Source organism: Hetaerina americana, unplaced genomic scaffold (assembly GCF_022747635.1).
Source record: "Hetaerina americana unplaced genomic scaffold, ioHetAmer1.1.p SCAF_10, whole genome shotgun sequence".
In the NCBI taxonomy this organism is placed as follows: Eukaryota; Metazoa; Arthropoda; class Insecta; order Odonata; family Calopterygidae; genus Hetaerina; species Hetaerina americana.
Window position 1 is genome coordinate 47285409 of NW_027286070.1, and position 24576 is coordinate 47309984.

Genomic DNA, 24576 nt, shown 5'->3' on the forward strand with positions numbered 1-24576 from the left:
TGCTTCAACATTCAATAGAATACTTCAATTCGGGCTGTTTAGAATGGAACTTTTCGATCCATACATTCCAAGTAAAAAGGCGCCCATTATTGCCAAATTTCTCTCCCCGTGGCCTTTGGCTTGGGGAGCAGATCACTGTTTACGGAGATCGATACGGAGTTTAAGATAAAGTTCCGTAACAGATACCCAGTGCTCCGCGAATGAGGTGTAGAGAGCCGTGAGAAACATTGAGCGAGGGGAAAAAAATAAGCGCCGAATAGCTCCACGTTGAAGCGATGCGTTAACGTGACATTCGAGTGGAGTCGGGACAGAGAGAATTAAAAAAATAAGAACTGAATCGCAGGCAGCCGTCCCATCCGGCCAATTTTAAATTTCACGATGGTGTGATAGTTTAGTGGTCTGAGCGCTCAGTTACTTAAGCCGTAGGTTCAAATCCCGATAATATGTTTACGTGGATTTCACACGCTGTGGGACATATCGTTTACTATTGTAGGCAGTTATTATTAATGGCTAATGTGCTCCTTGAAATCAACGGTGGATATTAGATTGAATGGAGTAAATTATCATGATAATTAATATTTACAAAACTATGCTTTCTTTGAAAACTTGTATGCTCACTGTCTTCAAACCAAACTGTTTGAGGACTGCGGGAAAATTTTCAGTCCACAGTTACTTTTTCTGAAAATGATTTGGTTATAAAGAATGAGTCCTAAACGTGTAGAGAGAGCTATCACTTCTGTACTACCTTGAGATGGTGTTGCGCACAAACTAATTGAAATTTTATCCGCGGGGTTTTGGCAATAGGCCCGCCATTGTGACGCTCGATTACATGATGACACAGGGGGGCAGGCTGTTTTTGTTTGTAAGTAATTGTTACGAGTAACAACCCAGCTAAAGCTTTGATCGTCTGAGGTAGACCAAAATCATTTTCCTTCCCCAAGTTCCCTATCGAAGAATTAGGCAGCCGTTATTTTTTACGGTTAGTTCTTATCTACCCAACGCCCACTACACCGTTTTCTGGGACTAAGTTTTAGATTTTCCTCGGCGTTGTATTTAGATATCATATGCCATTTGTTGTACCACTAAAACCAAATGCACATTTGTGTGACATTATTGAGTAGTACCGAATTGTTATCCGAGTCTATCGGTTTCGTTTTTCTTTGCAATTTATAAAATGTTTATCAATGACTGATTTATTGAAAGACAAATTTGTTTTGCGTGAAAACGGTCACATCCAACAACACCCATAACATTGCCATGCGTATGTTTACATTTTATTCTATTTTTTGTTGAAAGATCAATTTTTCAAACCATAGGCTGCAAACAAACGTGTCAGTTTATACTATATATATATATATATATATATATATATATATATATACATACATATATATACATATACATATATATATATATATATATATATATATATATATATATATATATATATATATATGCTTTCGTAGACGTAACACGGAAGTGCCGAATGGTACAATACACAGTAACACATAATATAGAAACACAAAATAATTACTTCTATATCTTCAGATGAAGACGGATTGTTTCCTTCGAAATATCAAGAAAATACGTGTGAGTTTTCTTCTTTTTTTTGTGTTTCTATATTATGTGTTACTGTGTATTATATATATATGAAGGATATATATAAATATATATCCTTTATATATATACTATATATATATATTCTTTATATAATTATATCCTGTATATATATATATATATATATATATATATATATATATATATATATATATATATACACACAGGATTGTACAGGATTATATATATATATATATATATATATATATATATATACCTGTATATATAATCCTGTACAAGTAGTATGTGCAAGGAAAAGTATGATAAGGCAACAAACGAGTGTGAATGGCCCAGAGGGGTTTTATGAAAACACGCCGGAGAGATAATTTGCGGTCCTAAAAAAAAACACGCGAAAGGAATGGAAACTCGAAAGAACTTTAATCGAGTGATATCCGTATCTCAGGTAATTAGTAATTTTGCATAATTATGCAAGCCACCGACTTTCTGGCTGGGTGAGTGTTCTGTCTTCTATGCATGATTCTCCATTTCTTCTACAAGGAGGGAAGAAGTTCATTAGAAGAACATTTTTTACGTATTAGTAGTATTACTTTGTTTGTGACTTATCGGGGAAAACACAAAGACGCGCTGTTATAACTATTCTATTAAATGTGCTTACTTACGATCACATGCAGCGTCCGCGCCAGCATAAGATATTTTCGTGCGGCATTTTCGAAAACTTCAATTCGTTACTTTTAATTAGGTATCCTTAGTTTCCGAATTGATGGATTCATTTAATTGACCGCGTCAATTAAATGAATCCATCATTAATAGAGCTAATGGATTACAAGAAGAGGGTTCAGTTTTGTCTTCCCTAAGGATTAAATATGTAACCTGAGAGGTATCCATTTAAAAATTCATCCGAAGCAGAGAATGAAGTTTACAATAAAATAATTTCAATAAATAATCTCATTCAATGAATAATTCAATAATAAGACTTTTTTAGCTGTTTGAAGTACCTCTCTAAATGGATACACTACGAATACACTTGTATCCACTTTTCCAAACCTATTTTGAATTTCTGCAAACAGCTCTCTCTCCTCTACTATGCCTAGAGAACTTAGTTTTTTTTCCTTTCTGTCCATTTTATTTTTCCCATTCCTCTCCCCACCCACATCTTGGTAGCCTAAAGTGTACACTTTATGACGGCTTACCTCAATGACTAACTACCGAGCCATGCAAAACTATGCGCCATATTAAAGTTTTCGCTAGTTTTTCCTTTACACCTTTACTGAGGGTGCCCGTTATCAACGTCCTCTCTCTTTATAAAAGCTTCTTTGCCTATCGAAATCATTCCTTTAAAGTCCTCTCTCTTTTAAAAGACCTAGGCATGTACTATGTTTATATCCACTTTGTGAACATCATCATGCCATGTCACGAATTTCTCTACACTCTTCATTTATTATTCGCTTTTTCGTGGTATCCTCCCGTAGGCTAATGCATCACAAACTGAAAATACGGTGAACCGTTAATTTTTCCGCCATCGCCGGCAGACTACTGATTGTAAGAACACGCCGAATTTCGAAGGTGGCGGTGCTGCAATTTCTAGGAAACTTTCGCGCTGTGCAGAATTTACGCATCGGGTGCGTACGCTCAACGTGGCAGCAGCCTTTCGGGCGTTGTTTCGACACCCAAGTTCCATCGTTCGAGACTGGAGTTTTCACTTCCAAGGTCAGTCAACAATGATCGGCTGCATTTGGGTTAGCGCGTGTCACTCCTTTTACGCTCGACGCCTGGTGACATAGAGACAAAAATGGAAACTTCTACCAGCAGCAGCAAATTTGACTTAATTAAACAACGTAATCGTTTGCAGTAGATGTCAAAATGTCGAACAAAATATGATGCAATGCATAATCCAGTTACATATCCATATTTTTGCTCCCCGAATCTCTTCAGCATCAAACTGATCTTCTCGTTCATTGTATCCATTGAGATTAAAATGAGAAGCACCACGGATAAAATATATCTACATATAACTCAGGCAAATTGTGTCGGACTTAACGTAAGTTATGACCGAATCTCGTATAATGTTAGGTAAAATACAAATAAAATTATTTCTTTTCTGCGCGTATCCGATGAAGGAAACGGTATCAGCTTGGGCCACATCATCATTCACCGACAGGCAGAGTGACATGACTAGTGACTGCATCCGCCCGATTAGAGTCTTTCACGGCTGATAAGTATTATTGGCGAATTTATTATAAATAATTATTACTGAACATGTATTCCAAGTGAATTCGGGACTTCTTCGTAAACTTCAGACATAATTCGAAGTGAATATCAATTATAAATTATATTTCATCAACTTCATTTCTATATCTCATCCAAACTGACAAGGAAATATTTAGTATGCTCATTTTCCCGAGTTACATTCTTTATCACGTTGAACATTACGCCTGGCTTGTTCGAAAGTGTCGTTGAGGACACGGCTACAAATCGAAGGAGAACAATCAGTCTACCATTAAAAATGGCAGAAACCACCGTCGGGACTCATATGGAAGCGTCAATTAGACGCGAACTTCCTTTCGGTATCTTGCGGTTAAAGCGTTTCACCACCTCCCAGTTCCCGAGGCCGCGAGTTGCGACGCGAATTTTCCCTGCTCGGCGACAAATACGGTAGATGCCTAAGCTGATTAAATTATTATCGACGACAGTATTATATCCTCGATCTATCTCAAGGATGCTTAAAAATGTATGGTTTCCGACGTAACTTCTTAGAGCTGTAAAAAACGTAGAAATAAACGCATTGCCATGTGGAATTTCAGTGTATCATTTTGTATAATAAAGGGCGCTTATCAAATTTGTGTTGGAGAAGATAAAAAGGAGCCTGTGTCAACAACTAAAGAGTAGATTGTCAGTATGGCAAGAATCCTCTTTGAGTGCTACACCCAATACAATCAGTATATATTTTGTAAATACATACGCAGAGTGTTAACTTTTAAGCATCGAAACACGTATCATGTTTATAAATTAATTTTGAATTTTACTATGTAGTTTTATCTTTCCTCATTAAGATGACATTTCAAGAATTTTTGGCTCCTAAATTCAACCTCTACATTGGACATATATCAGTCCACATATCTACAGAGCATTTGGATACAAACATTTCACAACCACGGAACTCAAGAAAATAATTACTATATTTGAAGAAAATTTGACAAATAGTAAATTTAAGAGCGTGGATCAAAATAAAGGGGCAGAAAAATATATTAGAGGAAACCTTGAAATTGAAGGTAGCTTCGAATGGTTCAGACAGAAACTAGGGTATTTTAAGCTAAAGAGTTAGCGTAGATTGGAGAATTTGGGGTTGAGATTGGAGGATAGACAAAGCACACCTATACACATGCAACATATAGTGAGGAAGATGACCGAAGCGTAGTTAGATATTGCTGAGAGAAGAGGATATTACACGTATATAGCGGCAGTTGGATGTTTCGAATGAGCATGCGGAGAAATAGGAAGGAAAAATATAGAAGTATGACGTGGGATGAAAAGTATGAGATGAAGAAGAAAATACTGTGGGAGAAAATGAGTTAGAATTTTACATAAGGGCCTGAGAGGTTGGTAAATAGGTGTACCTAATAGTTTTTAAGGCCCGTCCAAATGCTGATAATGATCGGTGCGGACTACCTCCAATAATGATAAATTTTTATCGACTAAATTGATCGGGTTTTGAGATCACTCAACGCAAGTTGCCAACTTTCAGTATTTGATACCCTTCAGCTGTGTGAACTCGTCCCTGGGGGACTACCCACGGCGATTGCAGCTGTCCATAAACATTGAATGAACCATGCTTAAAGATGCACTCCATCTAAGGGGGTAGACGAGATGCGCTGACGTTAAAATTAAAAATTTCGATGATGTATTCAAAGACTGTCTTCGCGTGATGCATGGACGACCCTTCAACGTGTTAGACGCGAAGATAAACGGCGCGCTAAACGGTACATGTAATACGAGTTGCAAGGAAGAATAAGTTATAAAATCCACCCGATTCAGATGATTTATGATGCTAGTTGAAAGAACTGAGTCAATAAAAACAAGCATAGAAATTCAATTGACAAACTTGATTCAATATGCGTCATAATTAACTACTTACATTTATACATGTAAAGTTGACGATTTCCGATAGTACGAGGGCGATTCGGAAAATACGAGGGTCATCCGGAAAGTAGTACCCGTTCGTGCCGCATGAAGTGCTGACGACGCGAGTAGCCGCTGGACGAGGTCAGATAGCTTCAGTGGCTTGTCTGCCTTCTCTGAGCCAAGTTGCGTGACGCTAGCATTGCCTGTGTTGTTTCTGTGATTGTTTACAATGTTTAAAAAAATTGAGAACGCCGCCAGTTGTGAAGTGAGGGCAGTGATTAAATTCCTCAATGCAAGAAACGTTCGCCCATGTGATATTCATCGCCAATTAAAGGAGGTGTATGGAGACAATGTAATGGACGAGTCGTCTGTTCGGCGGTGGTGTCGCAACTTCAACATGGGGAGGGGGAACACACACGACGATGAGCGTTCGGGGAGACCGTCTGTCATTACAGACTAACTGGTGAGCTCAGTTGACGAATTCGTGAGGAACGATCGGCGCGTCACAATTGATGACATCTGTGAGCATTTTCCCAATGTTTCTCGAACAATTGTTCATGAAATTGTTAAACACCATCTGCATTATGCAAAAATTTGTGCAAGATGGGTCCCTCGCGTATCTCAATGAGCTGGCGGCGAAGGACTATGCAGCAGGAATACAGAAACTTGTCACACGTTATGACAAATGCCTTAATTTGCTTGGAGATTATGTTGAGAAGTAGTTTAAAGTATCCTCTTTCAAATAAAATTTTTTATGTTTGTTAATATTTACTTTTGTGTCCTTATTTCACGAACGGGTACTACTTTCCGGATGACCCTCGTAAAAGTCTCCCATTTTTTTCATGAAAAATCAAATTTATCCTCAACTTTGCGTACGTCGTTGGAAAGGTTGAGCATTTAGCTATTTTTATACAAAGTCGCCTTGAAGATAAATAACTTTTTGCATCATTGTAAGCAGCTTTTTAATAACGGCGTCTATGTCCATAGTGAACAGGAATTTAGGTCATTCCCCATAATTTCCATTGGCTTAGTAATTTCAGGCGTAACTTAGTAGAAGTGATGTTCAAGTACTTGTACATGCAAAGATGTAAAGGGCCTGGTGTATACATTTAACTGTGAAAACTCATAGTACCATGCCTGTTACTTCTCTGAATGCCACATTTTTATTTTAAAATACGGTATTTGTACGGTAGAACATACTTAAGTTTCCTTTCATTGTGGATATCAAAACTGTCAAGTAGTTCCAACTAACTCCGTTAAATTTACTCCGTTGATGTATGTCGACGATCTAATGTTGTCCAAAATCGGGGCATTTATAGCTACAGAAAAATCCACTCACGACACCGGTACAAAAAGTTTGAAAGCATGACGTTTGGCAGACTTACAGTCTCAACCCGTCCGGTCGACGAATTCGCAGAATAGGAAGATATCCCAACTGACTTTTCGTTGGACGTGGGCTCTCTAATGGGCTAACATAAAGATGAGGATCGCGACTATGTGAAAGAAAATGACCCACACCTGCCGCATGTTCCGACAGAACCTCAGGAAGGTCCAGGGTTTCCGTTATTCACAAAGTATAATATGCGCCGACAAGTCACAAAAAATACTATGCTTGCTCATGATTAAAAGAGCAGAATTTGATCATGCCTCCGCGGTATTAGGTTTTGTCTCAGACGATTTCATGGAAATCATAGCAGTGGCTTGAGCAGGATGTTTTCCTTCCAAACGGCATAATCGGGTGGTGGGGTAGCATAGCGTGCAAATCGTTCTCGTACTGCCGATCGAAAGGTCTCGGGTCTAAAGTGTTGCCTCTGTATAACCGTGTATTGTGAATTTTATTAGTACGAAATTATTTACGGGAACCGGAGACGGTAGAGTGAAACACATCATGGGGCAAACATATATGATATTCATAATTCAAAATAACGATCTATTTTCTACTCTTTTAAATGGTACGTGACACAACGCGTACCACTATACTATAATACCATGTTCAATGTTCAATTATATATTATACTATACTATAGTGATTATTTTATACTATAGTGAAACGTGTTCTGTCACGTACCAATAAAAGTGTAGAAAACAAAGTCATATTTTAACAATTCCTTACATAATTTCAACGAAGTTACGCCTGATGCCATTGAGTTTATCTATGGTATTTATCAGATAATTAACTGTACCAGATAAGTAATCTCACCTTCCAATCCGATCTTACTGGAAAACTGGTTTGGTTTATTGAGAAAAAACTGCGTGCTGGTTGGATCCGGACTTCCTCCGACAGGGAGGAGTTATTTACAAAAGAAATATTATATTTGATATGCTTGGGCAGTTAATATTTAGAAAGAGAAGAGTAGATATCAGTATGAAAAAGTGCGCAAGAACAAGCGTATCTGAATGGAGAAGAAGAGAGTGATACTCAGAAAGTCGATCATGTAATAACGAAGCAGGATTTTGGTCTAGTCATCTCATTTTATTCCAGACGACTGTTATCTTATCGAGTTTTCAACAGAATGGCATAAAAAAGTTATTTAAACATTCTGTGCATTATTGAGTGGGTAATTCAACACAAATTGAGAAGAGAATTAAAGGTTAATTTTTCTGCTTAAAGTTCCTGGGATGAGGTAAGGTAAGGCAAGCCAATTCCTTGAATTTACCAACGCGTATTCCATATGTATTCAATTTAGTGCATAACATCGATCAGTAGTAGAAATTAATTGCTGTGGAGAAAGATTCGATTCCAAGATGTAATTTACATTTTGTTCAGCATCGATGTTTTCCGACATTGCTGGTCGCAATGGAAAAGAATTAGTCTACGTAAAAATTATTTACTGCATTTGAATTATTGTTTTATACTAGTTGGCATATAAAATTATTAAATAAACATTTTAAATTGAAGCTCACGACAAAAGTTTAGAAATGATTCTAAACTAACGAAATATTGACGGAACTTTCAGATATCGTTTATTAAATTAAAAGAAGAAAGAACATCAGCGGTTGCGAATCACCAAAAAAGCAGTAATGGGTTCTACACCACTGCATTAGGCCTTCGCTAGTCATTAGGTTTCACAGATGCCGAACCGCCAAAGTTACACAAGTCCAGTATTGGAAGCGGGACTTGAACCCGTGGCCATTTACAGGCGGGCGTGTGACCCGCCGGATTAACTCGGTCAGCGCGTTTCTATGACATCATTATAAATTATGAAACGCAATGGCAGACAGAACTGATTTATATAAGATTTGATAGCAATATTTGTGCATTAATTCGTAAATCGTACGCTGACGGTGTATAATAAATTAACCAAAAATAGGTTGATTAGTTCCTTAGTCTTTAAAGAAAATTCCCTTTCAAGAAACTAATTTCTCCTTCGTTGTTATTAATGGCATATCCTAAATGTCATTTTACATGTCATGCGCATGTAGTCGAATGTGTACCACCGTAAAATTAGCTCTGTTACTATTACTTCAGGTGAAGTGAATTCGGATTTTGTAATGCCAATCTGACCCCAATAAGAGGAAAGAAGATTGGCGTGAAACCTTTTTCAAAGTTGAAACAATCATTTTTGCACAGAAAACGTAAAATATTTGAATGTGTACCAAGAGCGGTGAATTCTATTCCATTGGCGTACCCATGCCCGAAGTGCTCACTTGCTTCTCCACACCAAGTCGTGGAGAAACAGTTTTTTTTGGGTTGTCAGTCTTTGTCAACAGACTTAATCGTATCATTCGAAATTTTCCATTAAGAAATAAACGTATTGTTTTCCACACGAGATTATCTGGAAGACTGATAAAGTTTTAACGACCTGATGCTCACCAGCTCTCAAACCAAAGTGCACTGCCGAAGTCCTTATTTTCGAAAATAATCACTGCATCACAAAACTCAACGAAACCGAAACATTCTCGAAGGGAGCCGATAAGAAAAATGCCACTCCGCATCACCGTAGTGCTGATCAAAGCTATTTAGCGCACGGCCAGCGCGCATTTCCCTGCTACATCTCTCAAATGGCGACGGTCGTGGAAATTGGGACGATTGGGACATAAGTTCGAGGAGCGTTGGCATTTCACGTACACCGTTCCGTTGTTTCTCCGAATGGCGTCGACGTAGATTGAAGTCTTCATCAAGGAGCTGTGATTTGACGCAGAAATTGACTTTTCGAGTCTATGAATACATAACTTTTAGCGATTCAAATTACGTAGACAACCTTGACTCCATTTCAAACCAATGTAGAATATTTAGGATTATTAATAATTTATTGAACTGAGCAATATATTTTAGCAATGCACATCATGTTCCAATGCCATCGGCCTGATTCTTACGCAAATATCACTTTTCACTCAAATCGACTGATTGGGCGTATTTCCTCGAGTGTAAACAAGTTTCCATTATAGTTTTTGCGAGTGAGTGGCACCGAAAGCCGATTCTAGGTCACATTCCACATTTATTTTCACAGCACCAATATATCATGGATGTTATAATGGTGGACTTATGGACATTTCACTATTGTTTTTTCGGGTAAATTTAAATGTTGGAATGAAATGTAATCCAGCGAGTTTTCATTTCTCTACTCTCGTTTCTTTTGCAATCCAATCACCATTGAAAATAAAGGTGCCTTGCCTATCCCCCTCCTGTACTTACACATTTCACATTCATGACGATGCTTTGGCATCCGGCAATTATGATGTGATTCGGGAGTTTCAGGTAGCAACGACGTTTAACTTTCGTGTAATCTGGTGAATAATGCATGCAGCACACTGTCTTCCAGCACACCTACCAACCTACTTGCAGATGCACGTCATCCTCGCCATGATTTAACGATCTCCTACTTTTATATTCACAGTTCATCCTACCATAGTTTTCTTTCCTCAGACAGTGACGCAATTGACGCTGTTTACCAGGCATTACGTCCCCCGAGCAGACTAGCGTCCTCAGCCCAAAAGACACAAGTTCGTATGACTCCATTGCATGCGCTAAGTACAAGCCCAACGATTATGAAAGAAGTGACGCTCCAATGCTTATTTAACCTCGTCATTCTCACATTCGATTTCCACTTCAGTTTCCTCTTTCCAAAACTTGAATCCTCACCTGAGTTCGAGGGGAATATGCCAACACGGTTCCTAATTAGAGCCAAACACATTTTTCCGATACTTAACATGCGGCGAAATTTGAGAGCGTGAGATAATACTTAGATTAAATAAATGTTTAACAGTGAGTGATTATATTTGTATGCGCGCGCACTCACACAAACGCATACATATAGTATAGACGCACTCACGAGAGCAATATAACGGCACAGTGGAACACAAAATAAAACAGGTAACACATAACACACAGAGGACACTCACATTGTGGATTGTTTGAGCTTTCGGCCTTCTCCGAGGCCTATGTCTTGAAGAAGGCCGAAAGCTCAAACATTCTAAAATGTGAGGATCCTTTTACGTGTTATATATTTTATTTTGTGTTCTATTTTGCCGTCCAAATGTTCAATTGCTCTCGTGAGTGCATCTACATCATCTATATATATATATATATATATATATATATATATATATATATATATATATATATATATATATATGCTTTCGTAGACGTAACACGGAAGTGCTGAATAGTACATTACACAATAACAAACAATATAGAAACACAAAAAAGGATTATTCACACGTTATTTCTTGATAATTTCGACGGAATTCTACTCCGTCTTCATCGGAAGATAGAGAAGTAATGCCATTACTTCATTACTTCTCTATCTTCCGATAAAGTCATTACTTCTTTATCTTCCGATGAAGACGGAGTAAAATTCCGTCGACATTATCAAGAAATAACGTGTGAGTGATCCTTTTTTTGTGTTTCTATATTGTTTGTTACTGTATAATATACTATATATATGCATATATAATATATACAAATTATAAATTTAGAACCTATGGCAATTAGATGGACTATTTCAAAATCTCAAGGATATAAAATAGAGGAATATAATTTATCTTTTCAGATTTTTAAAGGGAGTATATGCATCCTGGATTTATTCGGAATTAAACTCGTGTTTTCAAAACCAACATAAGACGTTTGTCCAGTTAGCGGTACCACCATTCCGCTAACCACTAACTATTAAGTTATCGGGATTCCATCCTTCTACCACTGAGCGCCGTTCAGCAGCGCACTCAGGGCGATGGGTCCATGGGGCTTCTTTCTTTCTCCTCCTACCACCAGAAATATGTTATATTAGGAACAAGTAAATATATTTAAATTATCAAACACGCCAAAACTGAATAACTCGATTAAAAATTGGTTATTCATTTCGATAATGACAAATCAGACTCCGCTGAAAATATACAATAACTTGAAACACTCACTTTACTATTCTAATATCATCACCACATTTTTCTGAAATCCAACTTCAAGTAACATTCGTGAAGAATAATTTGATGTTATTAAAAAAAAATGGAGTTTCATCAAAACATCAAGTTACGAATTTAAAAACTACACCCAGACAACACAATGAAATTGTGAACAATGCCAAGGTAACATTCCAACTGACAAGGGAAGGTTTTTTCATGATAATTGAAAAAAAGTTTCGTAAATTATCACACCGTTTTCCACTTAAGGCAAAGTCTTCTTTCATTTTCTCATAACTGCAGCTTAAAAATCGAAAAAAATACTCCGGTACTTGAACAGCTTCCTATTTGTTAATCGTTCGAGTATTTATTTGAAAGGTATTTATTATTATTACATAAATCTAGTCGAAATTAGGCAATTGTCCTGGCGGCAACGGTCACTCTTAGAATGCATATACATACACACACAAGGAGAACAGATATGAGACAAAATGCTCTTATATACTACGATGACAAGATTACCAACCGCACCTTTAGCCTTCACAAATAGGCAAGTTCTCACCATAACCCACCGTCCATCGCCACACTCAAGTCTATAATCACGCTCTCTTCAATTTTATATACCATTCAAAATCACGCACCATTAACACATCAATCAAACTTTAGCAATACAACTTCTCACGCCGTCCACATCACGTGCAAACAATATTTTAATAAACAATAGTTTAATAATCACTAATCAATTTAGCTATCACCCAGCAGCTGCTTTACACTTATTCTTAAAACTCCTATAAGTGGATGGAAAGGCATCAAACAAACCTCCAGGCAGCTGGTTCCATTCAACAATAGTTGTGTTTAAAAGTGTTTTTTTCTGATTTGTTTTTTGTATTCTCAATCTTATTTTAAAGTGTGGTCGTTTTTACCTTTAAAGTTTGGTTTTTTTATCTTTTTCCTTAAATCTTCCCTCCCTTCGCCATTTTTAACAATTCTATACATCGCGCCTAACCTACTCCTTCGTGATGAGGGTAAAAAATAACAGAAACTTCGCACTTCCACACACTTTTAATGCCCTACGACCATGGTCATTTCGACGCTGCGCATCATATATGATGATGCGCAGCATCGAAACCATGGTCGTAGGACATTAAGTGTGTGAAAATGCAAAGTTTGTTCTTTTCTACTCTCATCATGAAGGAATTCCACAAAGTTAAGCCTGAAACTATTAACTGCTCCTTCGTATTATTTGTAACCCAGTCACCAAGGCGATGAATGTCATTTTGAAGTATTACGCGGTATTTACATGCTCTTCCCCTCTGTATATAATGCAATCATCAGCAAAGAGTCTTACTAGGAGAATGTAAATTATTTGGTAGATCGTTTAAGTAAATTAGGAAGATTAATGACCCTAGAACACTGCCTTGTGGAACTCCTGCTATAACTTTGGCCTCTTTTAGAAATGCATCCTCTATATTTACTTTTTGAACTCTGCCTGTAATTAATTTTTTTCTGTACCCTCAAATCCAGTGGTAACGACTACAACTTTAACAATAGTTTATCGTGAGGCACTCGGTCGAAAGCTACCGAAAAATCAACGATTGCCGCATGAACATTCTTTCCTATATCTATCGCGTCGCCGACGTATTGGCTGAATCTCAAGCCGCGTTTCACACGAGTATCCAATTCTAAACCCATGTTGGTATGTGAATAGCAATCTATGAATCTCTTGCCTACCATTCCCAAATGTAATCAGCGATTATTTTTTCCAATATTTTGCCAACAACTGATGTTATCCTTACCGATTCTTGGCTATTTGTTCATCCCCGTTCTTTAAAGTTGGTGGAATTTTAGCTTTTTTCCAATCATTATTTAGAGTTTAAATAGATGACTCAGGTATAAAGCTATTGCGGCATCACCCAGTTTTACAATATCAATTGACATATTGTCCGGCCCCAATACCTTATTTTTTTTTACAAAATGCGAGTCTTCCACGTTAATACCGTTTTCTGCTGTTACCCTATTGAAGTTCTCTGTCGTTTCTGAGATATTTGGGCGAGCCTTATTTCTCTGTACTATGCCCCGAAAAACATTCGCAAGGCAGGAGTTGAAAATATTTTCTGTTTCTACTGTGTCGATGATGTTGCTATTACCGTCAGTTTTTAATATGTTCACTCGTTCCCTGTTGTCTTTCCTCGTTCTCATGTATCTGTATATAATTTCGCTGCATTGTCCTTCGAAATTGCATTGATAAGAAATTTTTCCTTTGTCTTTTTTTCCTCATTTAGGTCCCGGACCAAGGTGCTGTAATGCTGCGACGTTTCATTTCTCTCTATCTTTAATCTGCTTGCCTTTCTTGAGTTTTTCTATGGCTTTGTTGTAGTAGTCCGGATCCGTATTCTGTTTCAAATTTTCTATGCCGGGAGGTATTGGGTGTTGAGGAAGTCTGCAATATAATGCAATATTTGGCTGCAATATAATTTTAATCATCATTCGTAGCATTCACACAGTGGGAAGAATTTAAAAACATGAATAAATAAAATGCTTGGTCAAAAATTCGTCACTTTATTTGCAAATTTCCGGAACTGTATCACTCGTGGATTTGACTTCATTAATTGAAAACTTTCACAAGGTCGAAAGAATGCTCTTATGACTTAGTGTTAGCGATCAAATATAACATGCTAGTGTCTGACAACTATAAATTATCCAAATTTCCCATCATAATTCTTTCGTTGTGAAGGGAGAAGTCCTGCTTTTCTCTCCTAAGAAGTATAGCATGACATATTTTCGTGGGCTTGAATAACTAACAAGTCAAAAATCCAATCTTAATTCTTTTATCTAAGAAGATCACCGATGCACAGCTTACTTTCCGGAGCACCCGCCTTGAATGAATGAAGTAGGCAAAACGCACACTTTTACATATCCTCCAGATATAAACGTCGTAATTCTGTTCGTGGGGGAAAACTACGTACGCCGTTGTACATGCACAATACTTCTTTCACAGTAGCTCCAGCTGAGTTTATCCAGGCCTGTATAACGACCCGACTCGCATATCCCCTTCTTTGGTCACACGCACACATGGCCTTAATACCCCTCAGCAAACCCCTTCCAACACTGCTCGCTCTTCCCTCCCCCATCATTCCACCTCACGTAACCTCCAAAGTATATTCACGGCCACATCCGATTTTCTCTCGTCCCTGATGGCTCCATAACGCGCCGAAACAAGTCTATACTAAAAATCATCGTACCCCGAACTTGAGCCGGATGGGATGGGACTTACAACCCGAAAATGGGCCTTGTAGAAGGTTATTTATCAGAAGAGGTCTAGCTAGTCACGTACTTATTCTATGCACCTAGGCACTGCATACTGCTAAAACGACAAAAATGACACTATATACCATTAAACCTCATACCTGTATGAAATGAACAACATTAACTCGTTCTTTAGCTCTGTATACCTACCTTGATTCCATCTAATTTCCTCCATCTCTGTCAAATTCCAACATTCTCCCCTCCCTTATTACTATCTTCAGCATCCCACTGCCTCTCAGTATCATCTGCATCCACTTGACCTGCCTTCTTCGGGTTTCTCTCGAAAACCTTTTCTCTTCCCCTACCGTACAGAGAACGTTTTCGTTTGTTTTCCTTCCTTAACTGTTTTTTTCCGTCGCAAAAGGCGGAAATTGCACCTCTTCAAAATGGATTTTCTCTAAGCTCCAGATTGAAATGCGAGAAAATCAACTCCAAACGGACTCTTTAAATATCCGCTCGAACTCGACGCATCCATCCTCATACACATGCGAATTCCTGCATTTTTGCTCGGGGGGAAGGAGGGGGTGACGCCCTCCCCCCCTATCTGCTTGCCTTACCCCACAATCGATTCACTTTGAAAAAAAATTCAGTCGCCATAACGTTCATTCTGATTGAGAACAAACACGACTTGGAAGATGTTCAACTTACATTTTTCTAAATGGCCTCTACGATGCAGGTTAAATGGCCCATCTTCAAGGTCGATGATTTGGTCATTAAGGTTATGGTAAAATCCTTCACGGGGCCTCTTTAGCGCAGTTGAAAAGAAGAGTCAAAGGCCCACTCTATCAAACGTTGAGCTGTAACTCTTGACGAATTACAGTGAGCAAGATCTTGAAGGTTGGGAGCTCCGAGGAAATTTAGGTGAAGCTCCGCATAGCTCGCTCCATATCCCAACGCGCCTTAACGCTTGGGTAAATATGAAGGACACTAGAACCACTAATACAAGTTTTCCGTTCCGACAACTTAACACTAACACACTCTTCGATACTCTTATCGTTGCAATTTCGAATCACATGAGGGTGCCGATACTTAGATATTTGAGGTAACATTTATTTAAACATTAGGGAGCAAAGAATGAAGGCTACTTAGCAGGAGAACAGAATCATTTTCCAATTTTAGAACAATTAAGGGGGCGAGGGTTTACTGTAGGAAAACTGAACTTTTAAACCAAGGCATCGAATTGAAAAATATCTTTCAAATACTACTCATATTACAAAATAAAAATATCAGACAATGAAAACATTTACGGGGACAAAACAACCGAATATGCTAGTAAGTACCACAGAAATCGATTTGAAACACTAAGGCACGCACGAGTAGATAACCCGGCAACTATTGGCTTGAAGCACAAATCATTTACTCGGGGCCATAGCACATTTTCTTCCCGATTCGCATCACCTTAATACACACACAACGCAGCCGTTTATTTGGTTAAAAACGCGAAGTGAAGGCGTCCAGTTTCATACTTTAACAACCAAAGCAATAAAAAGTACGGATTTTTGGGAACTAATTTGAAGGATCAGCCTTCAAAAATAAGCATTGGAGAGGCATACGATTTTCAACTTCGGTAAATGTTACCTCGAAAAAATACAATATATTCGTCAAATAACATCAATAGAGATAGATAGTCACAATTTCGATCGAAGGACATTAACTACCACGATTAGTTCAAAGTATGATATGACACATGTGCAACTACATATTTTTGACATAAAAATAATGGAAAGGGTGTTCGACTACCTCATCACGGTAGTATTGCATGCAATTTTATTCTTAATTAACGGTAGTAACCTAACACCCCCCGCCACACGCCCTTTCGGGGTACTGTGGAGATTTTTAGAATATGTATAATAAATTCCATCATTCCGAGAGGACATAATCATGATAAAAATCGTTCCTTTAGACGTACTGAAGGTTTCTGTGAACAGTAAGCGAAACATAATTTCATCGCCCCTAATGCTCATTCCGGCTGGTTCACACCACGCGACCAAACCACCTTCGAAAGATGACACTAAATTCCAGTCCCTCCTTGAACAGCGTGAGTAGAGATGTACTGAATATTAATTCTATGACTCGGATTGATTGATTGATAGAATGATTACAATCGAAAAAGTACATGATGTACTTTTCCGAGTTTTCAAAAACGCAGGAAGGCAGGGGGACAAACATCTCGCTAATGAAATTTGACGCTAGCATAATATTATTTAGAATATGTCAAGTAGGCATAAGAGAATCCGTGATTCATTTAAAAGAAATGGCATTTTAGTAGTAAGACGCAAAAGCCCGGCAGGCATAATCAATAACTGACGTCCCCTCTTGGAGTTTATGTCACCATTATTGATATTGCATGAAATTAAATACATTTGGAGAAGACTTAAGCTAAAATTGGAAATTACAGACCCCTTGAAGACGTGGCAGGATTAATTAATTTATTTCCATGGATTAGTTACAACTATATTAACCATGTCCTCATCACAAAACGCGCAGCTTAAAACGTTAAGGGAATTAGAGACGAACGGGGAAATGAATCCGTAACATTGGGGTGATAACGTTTCTGGCGGATGAGAAATACATTAATTGCACTCCAACATGGAGAATCCCCGTCACGGACTATGCTACATTAATCAACTCATTCTGCGACATGTAGTGTTTAACTTACAAGCTGTCTCCAGCGAAAGTACTCTCTACAAAATGTAAGCATCCCAACATTACCCTACCGTACACCAGGTAATAAAGGTAATGGAGAACGACGACATCCAAACTCTTCGTAGAAGGTCAATGTATGGATATGCATTGGTCAATTCAGCTTTTCGTCACCATTCCACGGCCGAAACGCTACGAACACCCCTTGATTTCAAAATGACATAATTATTTGAGCACAATTACGGATTGTATAAAACCCAAAAAAGCAGACATTTAAGAACTTTTGGTGGTCATTCCCTTAAAGTAGAACTATTTCTGCATTATCACTCATTAATATTCTCCCCTCTAAGTCAGTGTTGGAGTGAAGGAGGTAAGATTTGTCCCCCCACCCGCCGAGTTCTGAAAGGGGAGGGCAAAATTAGTTTCCGTCCCTGGGAGATCTAGCCTTACCACTCCACATCTCGAAATATCACCCCACAACAGCTATTTCGCATGAAATAAATGATACAACATTAATTCGACGAGGTAGCTAGTTTTAAACGCAAAGAATGTCACAAATAAGGGAAGTAACCCAACAGTTTCGCATTTTAAACTCTCCTTTCACGAACTTTCAATGTTGTCAACGTTGCTATAATTACGCACAATTTACTAGTGCCTGCGTCCGTTTTTGTTCATTACTTTTGAACGAAAGCGTAAAAAAATCTGCGTCAATTACCCTTACGCTTGATCCTACCGAGTACGCGGCCAAAGTTCTGGATATAATATCAATGACGTCTACTCCCCCTCTCCAATACTGTCGACCGCCCACACGTCTTCTCACAGCCTCCCTCACGCTGGCACCAATGTGCTGGTCTGCTGGTTCAAGCCGTGCTGCCTATTTTGGGAGGCCGTCCTTCGCCGGTGGGCGGAGGGGTAGGGTGAAAGAGAAGACGGTGGAAGTATTGGTCACTGCGAGTAGTACTCTCAAGGCACATCAACGGGGTATGCGAAAGCTCGCGTACATTCACTAGTCCAACGTTACAATGCAACAACCCAATTCCGGCCATTTAGGTCAAATGATTGTGGTTGCAAACTCTCATCTGAAATATGATTTCGCCACGTTAAATTTGAGCTGTCACACTATAATAATTAATTAATTATGGCGTTTTCATGGCCGTCACAATTAATAGTCATGAAGTTCAACTAATTTACTCTGAGGAAGAATCACAAATTCGTTCTCCGTGTTCCTGTATTTGAAACAATTTAACTCTTCAAGTCGAACTCTCATCTCTGGGGAAAGTGGAACAGGGATGACTATTTTAGAACGGGTGAGTAACCACACGCACATCTGTTGGATACCGGACACCATATCCAACAAAATAGGAAAAATATTTCACCATATATCACACATTTAAAACCTTGAGATGTTACGCTGAAATTTATTAACACATTTGCAGCAACAAGTGCTGGAAACTAGTACTTCGGCACAGCCGCTCTCATTACACGTCTTTCCGTGACCAACACACTACGAATACCACTACTCATTCGTCACTCAACGAAAAGTACATGCAAGTCGTATTTCCACTCCTAAAAAAACTACCCAGTGAACGAATGTTACCTTGTCATCAATAAATAGGCAAGATGGAAAAACCAATTGTCTAAAATGGCAAATACGTGCACATACGAATTGCATTCCGCCCGTGAGGGCAACTAGGCAAAAGGTAGGTTCTGCTTTCCATTAAAACACTTATATTCTCTTAAATATTTAAAATCTTCGTCATTTATTGAAATTAAATATGGAATATTTTATCGATTGCGTAATTACATACATTTATGGTCAATAGTCCATGTTTTGAGACTGCACATAGCAAGAGATTTGATAACAAAATTACCATGCTCAAAAGCTAACTTAACGTTTGAAGTTTATATATACAATGACACATATTACAGTAATGAAATCACACCCTCTCTTCAATAATTTTTTGAGATGCTTGCCAAAAACATATTTGGTAGTGTTAGATGACACAAATTGAAGGCATGAGAACCAAGTGAGTTCGCCACCGAGCTCCTCGAAGCCTATACAATTATATACAAGCATTAAAGCAGCCTTGTTCTTAGAATTAAGGCCCAATAAAAAACACTCAGGACCATAATGTACTAAAACGTACATAAATAAAACTCCTTTAATTCCGGAGGAAAGATACGACCACTCGACATGAGATTTAACTCAACTACGAGATGGCAGAAAAAAGGGGCACATGTTGTTCACGAAGGAGCCGTCCACCGTCGAAGCGATAGCAAGATCTCAAAGTCCTCCAAATCCAAAATATTTTAATCCCTGAAAATTCAATTTGGGAGCGTGTCATAGAGGTTATCCTTGACTGACTGCGTCATTGTGTCTGGAAATTTGATGTCAAAGGCAACGAGGAGGTCACCCTTCCGCGCTGAATCTTTGGGGAAAGGAAGTCCTTTACCGCGGAAACGCTTCACCGTCGTAGGCTTCACTACTTCCTGAGTAAGGTTTAGGGAGAGCTTCTCATTCGTCAGAGTAGGAACTTCTATTACGGTCCCACAAAGTGCCTGTGGAAAGAAGAAATTGAAATGTTCATGAGGATAATAACCCTAGTAACCTTGATACGGTAACTGACACGAACACTGCTATATTAAAATAAATATAACCCGACCACGAGCATAAGTTTAAATTTTGATAGTTCGCGTACCAATATCTCAAAAAATCTATATTTAGTCTAATTAATAGGCGTCTAGCATTATTATTTGAAATAGAGAAACAGTTGCACCAGAACACATGCACGTAAAAATAGCAATAACGTACTAGACATATTCCAAGGCCTTGTAAGAATTTTGGTCAAGGTTGAGGAAAAACTTTTATTATTATATTTGTACCGGCATCGAACTGACCGAGCGCAAATTACACGTCCGAATATGGAGCAAAATTTAATAATTCGACAAGACAACACAGTCACTAAGTTCAATGCTTGGATGTAAAAGGGTGCTTCAAAACAAAGCTGAATTCGAAGTTCACGAAAAATGGGCGAATGCAGGGTTCTGATCCCCGATTTCTCCTGATGCTACTTGACAAAGACAGAACATAATTTAATGACAACAGATTTAACAATCGGCTAGGGCATACGAATGCAGAACACCTGATGCCATCATGTAAAAAGTGAAAGCGGCGTTACATTAAGTATACATCACAAAGCCTTGGATGCTTAATATTGAGGCCAAACTGAGAACTCGATAAGGACAATTCGCAAGACGACCATGAATCCGTTATCCTACTTCAGTGAAAACGCAAATAAGGACGACGCGCTAAATTATTTGAGCATTAACTACAATTAACGTCGAACATAGTACAAGCACTGTGAACGCTAATATTGTTAATGAGGCTTCCTCATGTATATATTATTACATACGTTAACGTATCGAAAATGTGCTTACCTCTTTCAGTGAAATCTTTGCTGTGTATCTAATGTCACTCCCTTCTCTCTTAAACAGTGGGTGAGGCTTATCTCTTATTATAAAGACAATGTCTGCAGGAATTTTGGATGCTCCCTGATCACCTTCCTTTTGGAAAGTTATCCTAGTACCCGCTTTCCATCCTGGTTTCACGTTTATCGTTAGCACCTTATCTTCCTTCTGCGGAGGGCCTCCTTCTGGTGGGATGACACGTCGTGATATCTTCATCTTTTTAGTGCATCCTCTATAAACATCATCCAGTGCCACGTACAAGTCATGCTCAATTGTGGGGTCTTGCACCAATCTATCTTTGCCTCCTCTCCCTCCGTCTCCAGAACCGGGATGAAAGTTGAACGAGTGTGAACGGAAAGCGCCTCCAGGACCAAAAGGCATTCCACCAGAACGTCCCATTCCAAGGTTTCCAAAGGGATTATCCACGTCCATGTCATCATCATGAAAGAATATATTGGCTCCGGAACCTCGAAGCCCTCCTGGCCCACCGCATCCACCCCCAAGATCAAAGAAATTTGGGAAGGGGTTGTCCGATCCAAAAAACTGGGCAAACGTTGCACGTGGGTCTCCATGGTATGAATACGAGAATGCTCCACCTGTGCCACCACCGCCTGGCATTCCACCAGAACCGCCTGACATTCCCCCTTTCAGGCCTTCTTCTCCATATTTATCATAAATGTCCCGCTTCTTCTTGTCACTGAGCACTTCATAAGCCTCTGCCACCTCCTTAAACTTTTCTTCGGCTCCAGGACTCTTGTTTTTATCTGGGTGGTACTTAAGTGCAAGTTTGCGATAGGCCTTCTTGATCTCATCGTCCGTTGCACCTTTCGCAATATTCAGTGTTTTGTAGTAATCTCGACCCATCTTCCGAGTCTAAAAGAGAAGAAGAAATATACATAATCGGTTTAATATCGGGAGGACATTTTTTGCGTAGCAAAATTATTGTTAACAAAACGCATTGACCATAAACAATAATCCACGATTTTATTTGCCCTAAGATCCGGCATAAACAGGCAAAATTTAGGCATGATGATAAGCACGTCATGGGTTGGCACAAGTCCATTTGTAAATTTTAACAATTGGACATTGCGTGTTACTTTAGCAGAAAATAACGGAATTAGATCAGCGGGCATTCCTGATTCGAAAAAAAAACATTTGGATGGTAAAAAGGCTTTCTCCTTCAATGTTATTAAAGTGCTCAAGGAGACTAAACCTTCGCAGAAATATTATCACTTGCCTGAAGACCCATACGTTTTGGACAAGCTGCTTCCCTGGTTCGAAAATGTTACCAGGCCACCCTTTCTTTTTGTAAGCCTATGTATGCGCGAATTATGCAAAAAATATTGTAAATTAAATCTAACAAAGTAAGACTAGAAACATTTGAACAAGGAACAGGTGGTATACTAAGATTACAGAACAATGGTCGATAAGAGGTAAGATAATTTACATTGGACATCAACTTGGCTCTCTTAAATTACCCCGAAAAAGAATACTATACAGATAATTCGCGTGACCGTTTCCCATCACCGTGGGACAAAGATGGTACAACTTAGGAAATAATAGGTCGGATAGATCTGATGAGGGAACTGAGCTGTCTCTCGTAGTTAAAAAGCGAGTATGAATTTCCTAGGATACGCGAGTGTCAATAGCAATACCAAAGAGTGAAAAGCGATGTAGTTGGTGTATGGATTCACCATCAGGATCAACAGATGTAACAGTTTCCACGTTACTATTGGCGAAGTAGACTGGGTGTGACTTATTAACATTTAGTTTTAGGCATTTATTGGCACACCAGTTCGAAAACAGCTACGATAGAGTTAGTGAAAAATGCAATAAAAATAATTGAGACGAGGTAATATTTAATCTTTACAATCCACATATTGGACTGGATTAATATCAGTGGGAAGAGGAATATAGGGAAGCCAAGTTAGGTGGCAAAGAGTTGTGCGGGTGGAAAGAGGTGGTGGTGGTTTCCAGAAGCAAAGCTGAAAGATGACAGCAAGTTCTTTGTCTCCAAGTAGCTTTCTTAAACACACCAGTACAACATTTTTCCAAATTGACTAAGAATAGATATTAGTCTAAGAACTGAATTTGCGATTTCTTTCTTGTACACGAAAGGATTAAGGATAAATTCGTAGAGGCAGCGAACTGTTAAATAGGTACAATAAGGGGATTTAATCTAATTGCATAACAGACGAGTTAGATAATTGCAAATTTCATGGAACGTGCACGGAATTTAGAACGTGACTCTGACATATTAGTCGGTTCGTGGCTAGGAGGATGATACAAGAAAAACGAAGTATAAGATGAGCGAATACGTTTCAGAATTAAACAGTCAGTATGGTGATAGGACATGGAGGACAAATGAAATATTCATCAAAAGTCGTAGTCAACAGAAGAGGATCAGAAAGAATAACACCAGAACTATCTTCAAACATCGACAGATAAGATTTATCAATAGTTTTTAAACTATTAATTATTTACCAAATACCTTAGAAATATTGTGCAATAATAAAATTCGCTCGTTATTATAATTTCGTTCAGCTTTCATGAGGGGCAATTAGATTTACCGAATCATACGCCCTCAAATTGCATGCAATACGCACAACAGAAGTGACCGTTTACAGTTTGATGATGTCATCTTTTTCAAGTAAGAAAACTAATGGCTTAACTAGGAATATTACTTGAAAGAGGTACAAACCAGATAGTAATCCAATCGACGATGGAATACCACAACAGCTTCCGGCCTTATATTATCTAAATTCACTTCCCTCAGTCACAACGCACCTTACCACTAGGACCAACTGAACTGAACTGAACTCAAGCTTGGGAACGGGTAGGCACAGGAGACTCAACCTACGCTTCTATATTCCGGAAGTTTCCAGAACCTACCTCGCTTCCAGAAATGAGCAATGGAAATGAGAATAATGAGAAGAGCCTCTTTCATGCCATCTAGCGGATAGTTTGATAAGGTTTCAAATCACTGAGTCACAGTCTCCAATGTATAGCAAAGATGAGAAACTCAACGTGGTTTTGGTATTCAGCGATAGCAGTTCTTGGTAATCATATAAACTAAAATTTTATCGCCAAAATGTAATGATATAAATTAAAAACAAAATTACGATC

The 24576-nt window shown here is 38.5% G+C and overlaps 1 protein-coding gene across 1 annotated transcript; it reads right to left on the bottom strand.

Annotated features, from left to right (window-relative positions):
- Positions 1-19708: 19708 nt before the first annotated feature.
- LOC139700096 (dnaJ protein homolog 1) lies at positions 19709-24329 on the bottom strand. Its single transcript, XM_071598610.1, has 3 exons — positions 24152-24329; positions 21421-22323; positions 19709-20541 (listed from the first exon to the last, which is right to left on the bottom strand). Exons 2-3 carry the CDS (start codon positions 22312-22314, stop codon positions 20308-20310), a joined length of 1128 nt encoding a protein of 375 aa, XP_071454711.1. The 5' UTR covers positions 22315-22323; positions 24152-24329; the 3' UTR covers positions 19709-20307.
- Positions 24330-24576: the final 247 nt, after the last annotated feature.